Source organism: Acomys russatus, chromosome 19, assembly GCF_903995435.1.
Source record: "Acomys russatus chromosome 19, mAcoRus1.1, whole genome shotgun sequence".
Taxonomy (NCBI): domain Eukaryota; kingdom Metazoa; phylum Chordata; class Mammalia; order Rodentia; family Muridae; genus Acomys; species Acomys russatus.
Genome location: NC_067155.1, coordinates 3,429,315 through 3,444,896, shown reverse-complemented (window position 1 = coordinate 3,444,896; position 15,582 = coordinate 3,429,315). Strand labels below are relative to the sequence as shown.

Here is a 15,582-nt window from a genome sequence, read left to right as displayed (position 1 = left end):
CTAGAATGTTGAGTCCCCTTGGAATGTACATTTCCTAATACTAACCCTCTGTATGTCATCTGGGGCATTTCTCAGGGAGAGGCAAGCATTCAATGCCTGGGACCTTGCTGGCTATTACCGGTGACACCTGTGGGCTTCTAATGCAGCTTCCAAAACCCAGTGAGAAAAAACAACAACAGCAACCACTCCCCCAACCCTCACCCCCTCCTCAAGGTTCTCTCAGCCTGTGCTCTGGTTTCAGATTCCAATGTCACCCTCGAGGGCTAAGGGGCTCAAGCGTCCCAGGCAGGGCAGTGGGCACAGTCTGGTTTCCTATTGCTGCGTTGAGGAGCGGGGGCGTCCTTACTACAAAGCAGGCTCTTGCAGCCCTATGTGGCTACTCCTCACAGTGGCTCCAGTTAGTGTCGCCTGCGTCACTGGAAAAAAGTAGAGAGACGTGAGGGTTCCAGGTGACGCCTTGCATGCCCCCCAAGTGAATTGTCCCCTTCTTTAGTACCTTAGGTCTTCCAACACTTCCGTGAGGTGGGGAGAGAAGACACGATCTCAGTGTGCAAATGAGAAAACTCCTCCGAGAGCCCCAGTGTTAAGTGTGATTAACGCATCTTGGTATAAGGAAGTTTATTTGGGGAGGGGGAGGGGAGAGGAGCTAGCCTCCAAGAGGAGAGGTATAGGCGGAGGATTGGACCTGTGGACAGGCAGACACACAGACAGACAGACAGACAGATGGGGACAGAGCTATGAGGGCCGAGAAGGACAGAGAGAGAAAATGTGGGGACAGAGAAGGGCAGCGACTGAGAGAAACCAAGAGACTGGCCAGTGAGTCGTTTTTATCCAGCACACACCTGGCGCATCTGGCCATGACGGCAGGTGGTGAGTTAAGAAGTTGCAAAGACCCCGACGGCAAGCTAGTGGGATCGCCGGTGAACTGACAACCCCCCCCCCCCCCGCCACAGAAAGGCATGTTAGTGCCACCCTGAGGTTGGGAGGTACCCTAGTATCTTGCATCTTCATCATATCTCTGGTCCCTCTTCTCACTGGGCCAGTGACTGAGCACTGAGGGGAGGACCCAGGAGGCTTGAACAATCTAGATGTACCAGCTTGCACCAGGTTTCAGTCCTCCAGGGTGGCCACATACCTGGGTTGGGTCTCACTGTTAGCACCATTGTGTCACAGTGGCAGTTTCAGCTTTCAGCCTTGGTCCACTCAACCCTGCCCAGCATTCCTGGCCTGCTCTCTGGGCTGGCCTCAGCAGCCCATGGAGGTCTCTTGTTACAGGTCAAAGAGCTAAATCCCTATTTGCAAAACACAGCACTTCCTTCTGGCCCTACCCTTAGGAATGTGGGCCCAAGGAGCATTCGCAGGTCAATCTGTGGGGTGACACCCGTGGCCTCTGGGGGTATGTGCAATAAGATACATGGCATGATGCCCCTAAAAGAAGAGAGCCTTGAGAGGCCCGGGTTCTAGCGTGGGAGATGTTGGGGCCAGGGAGGGCGCTAGAGGGAGGGACAGCATAGCAAAGATGCGCACACCCAGGTAGAGAACAGTGAGAACACCAGACATGGGCCTTGTACATGGGCAGCCCTAACACAGCACAATTCCCCATAGAGGGCAACTGAAAGACCAATACAGTGGGGTTCTGTTGGGTGGGGCTGTCGTGTCCAGCATCTTAGGATGCTGAGAGCCATTTTCAAACAGAAGGAAGGGGTGCTGGGTTGACCTAGAGGCTGGGAGGCTGCGTGCGACCTGAGCCAGGCTGTCCGAGGTGAGGCCATGGGTGCAGAGAGGTGCTATAGGGTGGGCTGTCGGAGGTGAGGCCATGGGTGCAGAGAGGTGCTGTAGGGTGGGCTGTCGGAGGGGAGGCCATGGGTGCAGAGAGGTGCTGTAGGGTGGGCAGTCGGAGGCGAGGCCACAGGTACAAAGGGGGTGCTATAGGGTGGGTTGCTCATGAGCCCTGTGTGTTCTTTATAGGGAGGCCTTTACCATCCCTCTGATCCCTCTTGGCTTGAAGGAAACCAAAGAAGTTGACTTTTCAGTCACCCTTAAGGTAAGCCTCAAACAGTGGGCGTTGGGCTCACGGTGGGGTGGAAATGAAATGACACATTCTTTGCAATGGCTTTAGGCAGCATGGACTCGAGCATCAATTGATGTCTTCAAGGTGACCCTGAGGCCTCCCTCAGCCACTCACTGGGAGAATGTTGTGTATTTACACCTCTGAAACCCTTGCTGCCGTCTCTGGTGGCTTCTGACACCCTGTCTGTCCCCTTTAATGTGCTGGAACTGGAACCCAGGACCTTGTGCATGTAAGGCGAGCGCTCTACAGTGAGCTGTGCTCTTAGTCTGTCTATGCAAGGCGAGCACACTACAGTGAGCTGGGCTCTTAATCTGTCTATGCAAGGCAAGTGCTCTACAGTGAGCTGGGCTCTTAGTCTGTCTATGCAAGGAAAGCACTCTATAGTGAGCTGTGCTCTTAGTCTGTCTATGCAAGGCAAGTGCTCTACAGTGAACTGTGCTCTTAGTCTCTTTGCTGACTTTGTAGCTTCTTTTGTGTGTCTGACAGATGGTACAGAATACTCTATTTTAGTGTTTTTATTTTTATTTTATTTTTATTTTTTTGGTTTTTCGAGACAGGGTTTCTCTGTGTAGCCTTGGCCATCCTGGACTCACTTTGTAGACCAGACTGGCCTCGAACTCACAGTGATCCGCCTGCCTCTGCCTCCCGAGTGCTGGGACTAAAGGCGTGGGCCACCACGCCCGGCCTAGTGTTTTTATTTTTGAAAATTTAAGCCGGGCACTGGTGGCACACGATTGTGATCCCAGAGCTCTGGGAGGCAGAGGCAGGCAGACCTCTGTGAGTTTGAGGCCAGCCTGGTCTACAAAATAAGTTCAGGATATCCAAGGCTACACAGAGAAACCCTGTCTCAAAAAAACTAAAATAAATAAATAAACAAACAAAATTAAATGTACGTGTGTGTCTGTGTGTGTGTGTCTGTGTGTGTGGACATACAAACCTGTATGGGTGTGGAGGTCAGAGGACAACTTGCACTTGGTTCTTTCCTTCCGTCTTCTGGGTTCCAGGAATAGAACTCAGGTCGTCAGACTTGACAGCAAGTGCCTCTGCCCTCCACACCACCTCGCTGTCCTTTTCCTTTGAGACGATCTCTCCATGTAGCCCAAGCTAGAACTATCATTTGCATGAAGTGCCCCTGGAGTCATCTCTAGCTGCTCAAAATGTATCCTTTAAGAACAATTGAAAACATCATTGTTGAGCCAGGCAGTGGTGGCACTCGGGAGGCAGAGGCAGGCGGATCACTGTGAGTTCAAGGCCAGCCTGGTCTACAAAGTGAATCTAGGATAGCCAGGGCTACACAGAGAAACTCTGTCTCGAAAAAATAAGTAAATAAATAAAAATAAGTAAATAATCAAGCCTTTACCAGGAGCATTCAAATTATTGATGATGATGAGGATGAGGATGATGTGGTGTACGGATATTTGCCTACGTGTATGTATGCACATCGTGTGCATACAGAAAAAGGTGGTAGATCCCTGGAACTGGGGTTATAGATGGTTGTAGCCACTGCAGTGTAGGTGCTGGGAAATGAACCCAGGTGCTCTGCGAGAGAAACTCTTAGCCACTGAGTCGTGTCTCCAGCCCCTCCATGGTTTTGTTGTGTCTACACACATACACACACACACACACACACACTGAAACAGTGTTTCTCTGTGTAGCTCTGGCTGTCTGGACAACTCGCTCTATAGGCCAGGCTGACCTCAAATGCTGGCCTGAAAGGCTGTGCCACTATGCCCAGCCCTCAGTTTTTTGGGTTTCTTTTTTGTTTTTTTTTTTGTTTTTTAAACTTCTGCTCTGCTCTGTTCAAATCCAGGCCGAATCCCTGTGAGAGGGGTGTAGTCCATTTGGAGAGAAAAGCAGGTAGTAGCAGTTTAGGACTCGAGGTTGTCAGAAAAGTTGATTTTTCTGGGAGGAAAACATTTGAGTAGCAGCTGCCTTCTGCTGGCCTCTCACAGGTGCGTGACCTTCCAGCTGTGACCCGCCATGGCCCTGGGGGACAGTCCGCGTGTTTGAAGGAATGCCTTGAGTTGTGTTTGTAGCTCTGTTTCTTTAAGATCTAGCTTGGTGCCAGAGTTACAAGAATGCAGGCATCTCTAAAGGAGACTTGTGGCATAGAAACCTGAGGATTTTATGGCATCGGGTGAGAGCTCCAAATAGGTCACGTGCCAAATTCCATGTTAAAGAGAGTTAAAAAAAAAAAAAAAAAGCGCCTATGTTGTGGACATGGCCAACCACAGCTCAGCTGAGGTTTCCAACCATCTCATTTTAAGCCCAAAAGGGAGTCTACAGATGTCAGTCATGCAAAAATGCGACCTGTTCAAGGGCTTTCAATTTTCTCCATTCCACATTTATGTCTGAGAAATGCAGCCACCACAGGAGTGGCCGGGTGAACTTGATCCGGGCAGTTCCATTTCAGACCTGCCCTGTGTTTCCTCGGAATGTTAGGCCAGGCAAGTTTCATGATGTGATTTCGCTCTATTTAAAGACCTAGGCTTTAATGCCGCCGTATTCCTTAGCACGCACCCCCAGGCCTGGAGGGTGCACCTCAGTGAAGAGCGCTGGCCTAGCATGTGTAAGACCTGGGCTCCGTTCCCAGTGTTAGGAGATGGGAGGAGAAATGCCATTAAAATAAATTCTCTTATTTTGGTCAGATCAAGGATTTTTTTGGGGGGGGATGGTGGTTTAGTTTGATTTGATTTGTTTTTTTGATGTAGGGTCATAGGTAGGTCAGGCTGGCCTTGAACTTTTATGGTCCTCTGGCCTCTACTTCTCAAGTATGACACTCTATCTAACTTTCTTAGATGTTTTAGCAGTACTGGAAATTGGACCCACGGCTTCACAATGGCTAGGCTAGTGCACTGAACAATGTTTCTAGCAGCTATTTTTGCTTTTATTTTCTTTTGAGACTGTATCTGTTTAGCTGGTCCATTTTCCTGCCTCTGAACTAGGATTACAGGTGCACAGTCCCGTGCCTGACTGCTACCACTACAGATGCACACTCCCACACCTGGCTGCTAGGACTGCAGGTGCACACTCCCACACCAGGCTGCTAGGACTGCAGGTGCACACTACTACACCTGGCTGCTAGGACTGCAGGTGCACACTACCACACCTGGCTGCTAGGACTGCAGGCGCACACAACCACACCTGGCTGCTAGGACTGCAGGTGCACACTACCACACCTGGCTGCTAGGACTGCAGGTGCACACTACCACACCTGGCTGCTAGGACTGCAGGCGCACACAACCACACCTGGCTGCTAGGACTGCAGGTGCACACTACCACACCTGGCTGCTAGGACTGCAGGTGCACACACTACCACACCTGGCTGCTAGGACTACAGGTGCACACAACCACACCTGGCTGCTAGGACTAGAGGTGCACACACTACCACACCTGGCTTCTAGGACTACAGGTGCACACACTACCACACCTGGCTGCTAGGACTGCAGATGCACACACTACCACACTTGGCCGCTAGGACTACACATGCACACTACCACACCTGGCTGCTAGGACTACAGGTACACGCTGGCTGCTAGGACTGCAGGTGCACACTACCACACCTGGCTGCTAGGATTACAGGTGCACACTACCACACCTGGCTGCTAGGACTACAGGTGCACACTACCACACCTGGCTGCTAGGATTACAGGTGCACACTACCATACCTGGCTGCTAGGACTACAGGTGCACACTACCACACCTGGCTGCTAGGATTACAGGTGCACACTACCATATCTGGCTGCTAGGACTACAAGTGCACACTACCACACCTGGCTACTAGGACTACAGGTGCACACTACCACACCTGGCTGCTAGGACTGCAGGTGCACACTACCACACCTGGCTGCTAGGATTACAGGTGCACACTACCATACCTGGCTGCTAGGACTACAGGTGCACACTACCACACCTGGCTGCTAGGACTACAGGTGCACACTACCACACCTGGCTGCTAGGACTGCAGGTGCACACTACCACACCTGGCTGCTAGGACTGCAGGTGTACACACTACCACACCTGGCTGCTAGGACTACAGGTGCACACTACCACACCTGGCTGCTAGGACTACAGGCGCACACACTACCACACCTGGCTTCTAGGACTACAGGCGCACACACTACCACACCTGGCTTCTAGGACTACAGGTGCACACACTACCACACCTGGCTGCTAGGACTGCAGGTGCACACTACCACACCTGACTGCTAGGACTGCAGGTGCACACACTACCACACCTGGCTGCTAGGACTATAGGTGCACACACTACCAAACCTGGCTGCTAGGACTGCAGGTGCACACACTACCAAACCTGGCTCCTAGGACTACACATGCACACTACCACACCTGGTTGCTAGAACTACACATGCACACTACCGCACCTGGCTGCTAGGATTACAGGTGCACACACTACCACACCTGGCTGCTAGGACTACAGGTGCATGCTACCACACCTGGCTACCTCACATATTTGCTTCCACCTTTTGTCAAGATTCCTCCAAAATGTTGATTTTATTTTTCCATTTGTGACTTTAAGTTCAGTTTTTGTTTTGTGTGGTTTTATGTATATGTATTTTTGCAGGTGTGCTCACCTGTTCAGACATGAGACCAGAGATTAAAGTTGAGTGTTTCCTCTGTCATACACCACCTTATTTTTTTCATATAATATTTTTATTAACTCTTGGAGTACTTCAGATATTCATACAATGTATTTTGATCATATTCACCCTCCTAGTCTTTCTCTCAACTCCTCCCAGATCCAACCCTCCTACTCCCCTACCACTTCCTACGTTTATAGTTTTATTTTTATAACTCACCAAATCCTGTCTGATCTGCCTGTATACTCAGGGATGTGGAGCCACCCACAGGATCAGGGTGGGTCTCCTAGGGGCTGCCACACCCTTGAAGAAAACCAGGTCCCCCCCCCCAGAAGCCATCAGCTGTCAAGAGCTTCTCGCCTAGGGATGGGAGCTCGGGAGGCCCCCCTGCTCTGTGCTGAAATGCTACCTGGCTTGATCTTGTGCAGCAGATCTTATGCAGGCAGCCGCAGTTTCCGTGGGTTCGTGCTCGCACTGGTCTGTCAGGGCCTTGTTTTAAGACATGATTCATTGAACCTGGAGCTCATTCAACTTTTTTTCTTTCTTTAGAGTAGTGGACCAGTGAACCTCTCCCCCAGGCATTGGGGTTCGAAGCATGCACCATAGCCCCAACTTTTATGTGGGTGCTGGGGACACAAACCCAAGTTCTGATGCTTATGTAGCACACACTTTGTCTACTGAGCCACCTCCCCACCCCCTTTGACTTTTCTGTCTTAAGATTTATTTATTCTTTTCTTTTCTATTCTTTTTTGTTTTTTGTTTTTTATTTTTTGAAACAGGGTTTCTCTGTGTGGCCATGGCTGTCCTTGGGCTTGCTTTGTAGACCAGGCTGGCCCCAAACTCATCTGTCTGCTTTTGCCTCCCTGAGTGCTGAAATTAAAGGTGTATGCCACCAGCTTATTTCTTCCTCCTCCTCCTCTTCCTCTTCTTCTTCTTTTTTGTTTGGTTGGTTTTTTGTTTGGTTTTCGAGACAGGGTTTCTCTGAGTAGCCTTGGCTGTCCTAGACTCACTCTGTAGACCAGGCTGGCCTCGAACTCACAGCGATCCATCTGCCTCTGCCTCCCAATTGCTGGGATTAAAGATGTGCATGACCATGCCCTGCAGTTCTGCTCTTGGGTTTTATAAACACGTTTTTTTTTTTTTTTTCTCAAATGATTTTATAGCTTCCTTTTAAAAGTTATAGTCTATAACTTTTTGGCTAGAGAATGCTCAGGTAACTGTGAGGAATAGTCACAATGCCAGAAGCCTTTGTTTTGTCCCTTAAAGCACTGGGACAGTGACCCTGGTATCTGGTTACGCCCGCTTCTTCCCCAGGCCCAAGCAATTCATCATAGCCCCAACTTCTCCATCGGTACTTGGGGTGCTAACCCAGATCTTTACAGTGGGGAATGTTCGTCAGTGCTCACTTAGAGACTGTTCAAGGTCAGCATCACCAGGTTGTAAATATGAGCACACCCGAGCTGGTCAGTAGAAGCCATTTGTGTAGATCTGTGCCTTGACTCAGTTTCTCTCCTGCCGAGACAGAACCCCGGGTCTGGTATGTGCAGGGTACCCGTGTTGACTCGCATGTTTTTGGTTTTGTTTTGTTTTTTTTTTCCTTACAGGATTTTATTTTGGAACATTACAGTGAAGATAGCTGTTTGTACGAGGATGACATCGCAGACCTTATGGACCTGCGACAGGTAAACTCAGCATTGCGGATGGGGGGTGGTGGTGTCAGCTTTGCTTGCTGCGGCTTCAGGACATCACGTGACTGATGCTAACAGCTTTAGGGAATCCAGGGGCGTAGAGAGTGGCTGTCATCATCACCCGCGGCACTTGCTGTGCCAGAAAGCCATGGAAGGGGTGAGCCCTGCCCATGTTGGGGCTGGGCTCCGGGATTCCTGACTTTGTCTCCTAGAGTTGGTGATAACCCACAGCAAGGTTGTGTTCACATGTGCAGTGATGGGCCCCGGGTCTCACCCTGTTCCCACCTCTTGTCTTCCCTTCAGGCGTGTCGGACACCCAGCAGGGACGAGGCGGGGGTGGAGCTGCTCACATCCTACTTCATGCAGCTGGGCTTTGTGGAGAGTCGGTTTTTCCCGCCCACCCGCCACATGGGGCTCCTGTTTACCTGGTAGGTGCTCTCTGGGGTCCCTCGGCTCTGCGTACCCCCATTCTGACTGCCCGTTGCCCTGCGGGGACTGCCTGTAAAGTGTTTGTGGAAAGACCCAGAGATGGAGAGCCAGCAAGCGACTGTGGCTTCTTGCTTCTCAGAACAAACGAACCATGAAAAAGAGGCCTTTTTTCTGTGTGTTCCCGTTGTCACTGGGGGGGGGGGGGGGGGGAACAGGGCTCTCAGCTGGAACTAATGAGAAGAAAGACTTGTTTTGTTTTGTTTTTTTGAGAAGATTCCTTTCTTACATTGGGCATGGCTGCGGGTGTGAGCTGAAATTGAGTTTGACCCCAATGACAGCAAAGAGAAACAGAATTTTTGTTTTGTTTTTAAGGACGGGATTTCACGGTGTAGTCCCAAGTCCTTCTTAAACTGACCTCAAACTGGCTGTGAGCCTCCAGTCTCAGCAACCCAAATGCTGTGATTATAGATGCGTACCACAGAAAGATTTTTAAGCAGAAGATTTGACTCTTCCATGATAATTTAAAGTCTAGGGGTGGGAGAGATGGCTCAGAGGTTAAGAGCACTGGCAGCTCTTCCAAAGGTCCTGAGTTCAATTCCCAGCGACCACATGGTGGCTCACAACCATCTATAATGAGATCTGGTGTCCTCTTCTGGTGTGCGAGTGTACAAGCAGGCAGAAGACTGTATACATGATAAATAAATCAATCTTTAAAAAAAATTTTAAAAAGTCTAAGATGGTTTCTTGAGATGGGTTCTTGCTGGGTAGCCCAGACTGTTCACAATCCTCCTGCCTCAGCCTTCCGAGTGCTGGGATGACAGGCATGAGGTCTATAGATCCAGACTTGTTGTCTGGCTTGGAAACAAAAGCTCGATTGCCTGTGCGTCTTTGAATTTCATGTGAGAAGTGCAGTTTTTTTGTTTGTTTGTTTTGTTTGTTTTGGTTTGGTTTTTGTTTTGTTTTGTTTTTTTGTCTTGGGTGCCCAGAAGTGGCATTCATGAGCATATTTTGTTTTACATAGGTATGACTCCCTCACTGGGGTTCCAGTCAGCCAGCAGAACCTGCTGCTGGAGAAGGCCAGCATTCTCTTCAACATTGGGGCACTGTACACCCAGATTGGGACCCGCTGTAACCGGCAGACACAGGCTGGGCTGGAGAGCGCTGTGGATGCCTTCCAGAGAGCTGCAGGTGCGTGCCCTCCAGGCAGCCACCGTTCAGTCTTGAGCCACCTGCTAGCATAAGAATTGCTCGTTCTGTTCCTAGCTGAAAAGTCTTGCCTGGGTCCTCTGCAGACCCACCAAGTACCAATGCCTTACAAGTCTTGCGGGGACTGGGGGTGTGGCTCCAGAGGTAGAGCAGCTACCCAGAATCCCCCAGTGAGGGGCTGGGGTGTGGCTCAGTGGTAGAGCCCCTGCCTAGAATCCCCCAGTGAGGGGCTGGGGTGTGGCTCAGTGGTAGAGCCCCTGCCTAGAATCCCCCAGTGAGGGGCTGGGGTGTGGCTCAGTGGTAGAGCTCCTGCCTAGAATCCCCCAGTGAGGGGCTGGGGTGTGGCTCAGTGGTAGAGCCCCTGCCTAGAATCCCCCAGTGAGGGAGTGGGGTGTGGCTCAGTGGTAGAGCCCCTGCCTAGAATCCCCCAGTGAGGGCCTGGGGTTGTGGCTCAGTGGTAGAGCCCCTGCCTAGAATCCCCCAGTGAGCGGCTGGGCAGTGGGGTGGCTCAGAGGTAGAAAGCTTGACTAGCTTGAGGGAGACACTAGGGTCATTCTATGTCACGCACATAAAGGAGGAAGGAACGGCTGTGTCGTTTCTTGGTCTGGAGAGTTACTTCGTGGTTGGCAACATGTGGTCTCTGCCCAGTAGGGCTCATGTACATGGCGAGGCTTGTAGTTAATGGTTAATCTTTTCCAGGTGAGTGGCTCTGGTGGCGAGAGTACAGTAACTTGCCCTAACTAGTGGAGATGTGGCCTTTAGAATTTCCTATTAGTTATTGCTATATCAGTCAGCGTGGCCATCTATCCGTAAGGGGACGTGTTCCGAGACACGCATGTGTGACACTGCAAGCAGTCCTGGAGCCTGTGTGCAGGTGGGGGGTGTAGTTCAGGGGTAGGACACTTGCCCATCATGTGAGAGGTTCCAGTTTGCCCTGTGGTACTGCAGGTAAATGAAAGGAATGGGGAAAGGAGTTGGAAGGAAAGACCAAGAAAAAAATTCGCGTATATTGTCCGCATCTACAATAGATGGGACATAGTCAAAGATTAACAGCTCCCCATAAAACAGAGCAGTGATAACAATTCAGTGGGAGAAATGCTATGAATTGCTTGTTTCTGGAAATTTCCATGCAATATTATCGTATTACAGTTGGCTGAAGGTAACTGAGCTGGAACAGAGCCGAACCTCAGATAAAGAGAATTACTGTTATTATCTGCGCTTTTGTGTTATGCCTAATCCTGCCACGTTTGCGAAGCCTGCGGCTGCTGATTTCAGCACCGTGTCAGGTACCGTGTGTACCAGGAGCCTGCTGCCACTGTCACTCTCCCAGATTGCCGAGAGCCCTCCCAGATGCTCTTTTCTATGGTGCTGGGGCAGGGGTGTGGCCTGGAACTTGGGGTCCTCCTGCCTCAGCCCAAGTGCCAAGATGAGAGATGCGTGTCCTCACAGTCAGCTTGTGTCCACGCCCCCTCCTCCTGTGTCCCCGCCCCCCTCCTCCTGTGTCCCCGCCCCCTCCTCCTGTGTCCTCGCCCCCTCCTCCCCCATTTTAAACTTCATCACCCCTGCAGCTCCACCTGGTATGAACCAGGATCAGAGTCAAAGAAGAAAACCTGACTGAGGCATCAGAGGGTTCTGTGCGTCTCCCTCCTGGCAGGACCCTGTGTCTGCAGCAGAGTGGGCTTGAGCATGGAGGGTGACAGCAGCAGTTGGAGGCCAGACTGCCGTGTGACTCTCCAAGCCGCCAGTCTGATCGCTTTTTTTTTTTTTTTTTTTTTTGGTTCTTCGAGACAGGGTTTCTCTGTGTAGCCTTGGCTGTCTTAGACTCATTTTGTAGACCAGGCTGGCCTCGAACTCACAGCGATCCACCTGCCTCTGCCTCCCAAGTGCTGGGATTAAAGGCGTGTGCCACCACACCCGGCCTTTGAGATTGGTTGTTACTAGATAATCCAAGATGCCCCTTAACTCACTATGTCAGCCAGGCTGACTTTGAACTTGAGGAGGTCATCATGCCTCTGCCTCCTGAATGACAGCTTAGCATCCCCTTGCCCTCTGTGCTCTTCACTTCCTGTTCCCGTGAGCCGGCCAGGAGATGCCACTCTGCATCCCAAGAAGTGCCACAGCTCTGCCATTTTGACTCCTGGAGGCATCATAGTCGTGTTACTGTTTAGCTCAGTCTGGCCTCGAACTCGCCGCCTCTGGCTGGTTGGGATCGCAGGTTTATTTCATTGTGGCTTCTGAGGAATCTCAGGGAGTCAGACTTTGTGACCTGCCTCCAGGGCTTCAGAAACACAAACAAAACTTTAGTACCAGGCCAGTCTGGGATGGAGGAAGGAAGGGGGGCTAGCAGCCCGGAGCTCACACCATCCTCTTCCAGGGCAACAGAACCAGAGGAACCAGTCAGGTGGGATGTAAGCTGTCCTGTCCTAAGTGTCAGGAGGTAGCTGAGGGTGGTAGCATGGGCACGTCCATCGGAGGCATCCGCAGGGTGCCCAGCATCCCTCACTCACTCCACCGCCTTTTTTTTTTTTTTTTTTTTTCCACCACATGCCCAGTCATGGATGGAATTTCCCAGGTGGGACAGAAACAAGAGAGAACCAGCTGCTTCCCTTGCTTCGTGCATATGCAAATGACTTCGAAGAGAATCCAATTTAAAAAAATTGTGGCACGGTATAGCTGTCATATATCTCAGTTTGAACTATTTCTTACTGAGGTAAACAGGCGTGAGGTACAATCACCACGGTGACCATTTCTAAGTGCGCAGCTCAGCCCCGTTAAGTGCCTCACCGCCCTCCAGCCACAGCACGGCCTCATCACGCACACTGTGGCCCCATCACGCACACTGCGGCCCCATCACGCACACTGCGCTCAGCCCTCTTCATTCCTGCTTTTATGCACCAATGTAGACATGGTCAAGCCAGTGCTGTGGTGCACGCCTGTAATCTTAGCGCTCTGGGAGGCAGAGGCAGGCGGATCTATCTGAGTTTGAGGCCAGCCTGATCTACAAAGTGAGTCCAGGGCTGGGCGGTGGAGGCGCACGCCCTTAATCCCAGCACTCGGGAGGCAGAGGTAGGCGGATCGCTGTGAGTTCGAGGCCAGCCTGGTCTACAAAGTGAGTCCAGGACAGCCAAGGCTACACAGAGAGACCCTGTCTGGAAAAAAAAACAAAAAGTGAGTCCAGGACAGCCAGAACTACAAAGAGAAACCCTGTCTGGAAATAAATACCAAGGGAGAGGGGAAAAAAGAAAAGAAAAAAAGACAGGGTCATCTGACCCTCTACTTCACTCTCATGTGCTGGTACTGCGGGGATGTGTCACCACACCCAGCACCTCTGTACCTGTTAGACTGTGGTGCCACTTCCCTTGTTCCTGCGGCTCCTAGTGACTTCTGAGTTGGACCGTTCCAGGAACCTCACCAAATGGAATCCTGTACCATCTTTCGCTCTGTGGCTGGCTTATTGTAGCTGGCATAAAGTCTTCATTCACGTTTGTCCACACGGCAGGATTAGGGTTTTCATTCCACTGTCTTGAGAGCTGACTGGCCTGGACCTCACAGAGATCCCTTCCCGCACTTGGGAGGAGTGCTAGTATGAAAGGCCACTACAGCCGGCTCATTCTTCATTTTACTTGTGGTTCTGGGGGATTGAACCCGGGGCCTCTCGCATTGTACGCACACACTCTACCCCTGAGCTATACCTCCAGCCCCTCCCTCAGTCCTCTTTTTTAAAAATATTTTTATTTAATTTTTAAATTTATGTGCATTGGTGTGAGGGTATCAGATCTCGGAGTTACAGACAGTTGTGAGCTGCCATGTGGGTGCTGGGAATTGAACCCGGGACCTTTGGAAGAGCAGATGGTGCCCTTAACCACTGAGCCAACTCTCTAGCCCCATCCCTCAGTCCTCTTAAGGGTGTGTGTGTGTGTGTGTGTGTGTGTGTGTGTGTGTGTGTGTGTGTGTGTGTGTGTAGATACTGCGATCACCTGTTAACCATTCCGTGGGCATTTGGAGCGGTCGGTCTGTCAGTTGGCTGCTGTGACTAGCGCTGCAGTGAGCGTGGGTGCCCCAGGAAGCAGACAGGTCTTTTGTACAGTTATTGAAGTCTGCACAAAGGAGCGCAGTGGCTAGATAGCACGACAGCAGAGGGTCAGAGTCCGGCTATGTTGTCCAGAATGTTCTTGAACTCTCCGTCCTCCTGCTTTAGCTTCCCTAGTGCTGGGATTAAAGATGTGTACCACCACGCCTGGCAAATACAGGTTTTTTAATGGATGATAGGTGCCTGCCATGTATATATGTGTGTGTGTGTGTATATGTGTGCATATATAATATAAATATGTATATAAAGTGTATGTGCACATTAGATAGATGGTAGACAGACAGACAGACAGACAGACAGCCGGTGGCTTCAACTCAGGGCTTCCTGCGCGCTACGTAAGCACTCATTTGTGAGTGACACCACCAACCCCAGTCGTATTTTCTTTCTTCCTTCTCTCCAGCAGCATAATAAAATAAGTGTGGCTTCCTACTAATGAGCCACAAATTCTGCTCCTAGGGGTCTTAAACTACCTGAAAGAGACTTTCACTCACACTCCAAGTTACGACATGAGCCCTGCTATGCTCAGCGTGCTGGTCAAAATGATGCTCGCCCAAGCCCAAGAAAGCGTGTTTGAGAAAGTCTGCCTCCCGGGGATCCAGAATGAGTTCTTCGTGCTGGTAAAGGTGGCTCAGGAGGCCGCCAAGGTAAAGGCATCTTAGCTCCTGTGTCTTCCGGGTGGGCGGGATCCCCTGGGACAGATGCCGGGAGGAGCAGGGGCGGGACTCAGCGGCAGCTCACCCCGCAGCTGGAGCCATGTGCCAGCGCCGCCCTGAGGCCGCTGGCCTGCGTTTACTTGGCAGGTCCCAGTGTTTCTGATACGGATCACCGAACCCATCAGCAGCTTAGCCGAAAAAGCAGCCTAATGACAGTTGCTTGATGCTCTGTTAGCGCTGCTGCTGACGGGGGAGGGGGGGGGGACGGGGGGGGGGGGGACGGACGACACTCGCTCTCGGCTGTGTGCCCACACTCTGGAGCATTCTCCAGCAGGGGACTTGGCTTTAGAAGAAAGGACTCTTTCTCTGCAGCCAAGCTTGGGAGGGCCTCCTCTCCAGTCCCGCCCCGTGCCAGGCTCTCCTTGCCCATCTTCCTTCTGTTCCAGGTGGCAGAGGCCTACCGGCAACTTCATGCAGCCATGAGCCAGGAGCCGGTGAAAGAAAATGTTCCGTATTCGTGGGCCAGCGTGGCCTACGTGAAGACCCACCACTATGGGGCCCTGGCTCACTACTTCGCGGCCACCCTCCTCATCGACCACCAGCGTAAGGCTCAGGCTCAGGACTATGGGCTTGCTACCTTTGGGGGATGCTGACCTGGGTGGCAGCAGCCTTCCTGCCTTGGACATATGCCCACCACAAAGGCACAGGTGGAAAGGCCACGTTGACCCAAGTGGCTATCACACAGGCCTGTGGAATTCAGGGCTGACGCTAAAGGGAGTCGGGGGACAAATAGGATTTTAAAGGATTTTCCTTTCTAAAGTTTTTGTTTTGTTTTGTCAAAACAGGG

The 15,582-nt window shown here is 51.3% G+C and overlaps 1 protein-coding gene across 1 annotated transcript in view; it reads left to right on the top strand.

The window, feature by feature from the left end:
- The window catches only part of Rhpn2 (rhophilin Rho GTPase binding protein 2), a 56,026-nt gene that overhangs the window by 24,964 nt on the left and 15,480 nt on the right, over positions 1 to 15,582 (top strand). Inside the window, exons 4-9 of the mRNA XM_051162190.1 lie at positions 1,969 to 2,044; positions 8,274 to 8,351; positions 8,661 to 8,785; positions 9,808 to 9,974; positions 14,539 to 14,726; positions 15,182 to 15,338. Coding sequence (XP_051018147.1) covers positions 1,969 to 2,044; positions 8,274 to 8,351; positions 8,661 to 8,785; positions 9,808 to 9,974; positions 14,539 to 14,726; positions 15,182 to 15,338 — 791 coding nt within the window. The remainder of the gene's footprint in view (positions 1 to 1,968; positions 2,045 to 8,273; positions 8,352 to 8,660; positions 8,786 to 9,807; positions 9,975 to 14,538; positions 14,727 to 15,181; positions 15,339 to 15,582) is intronic.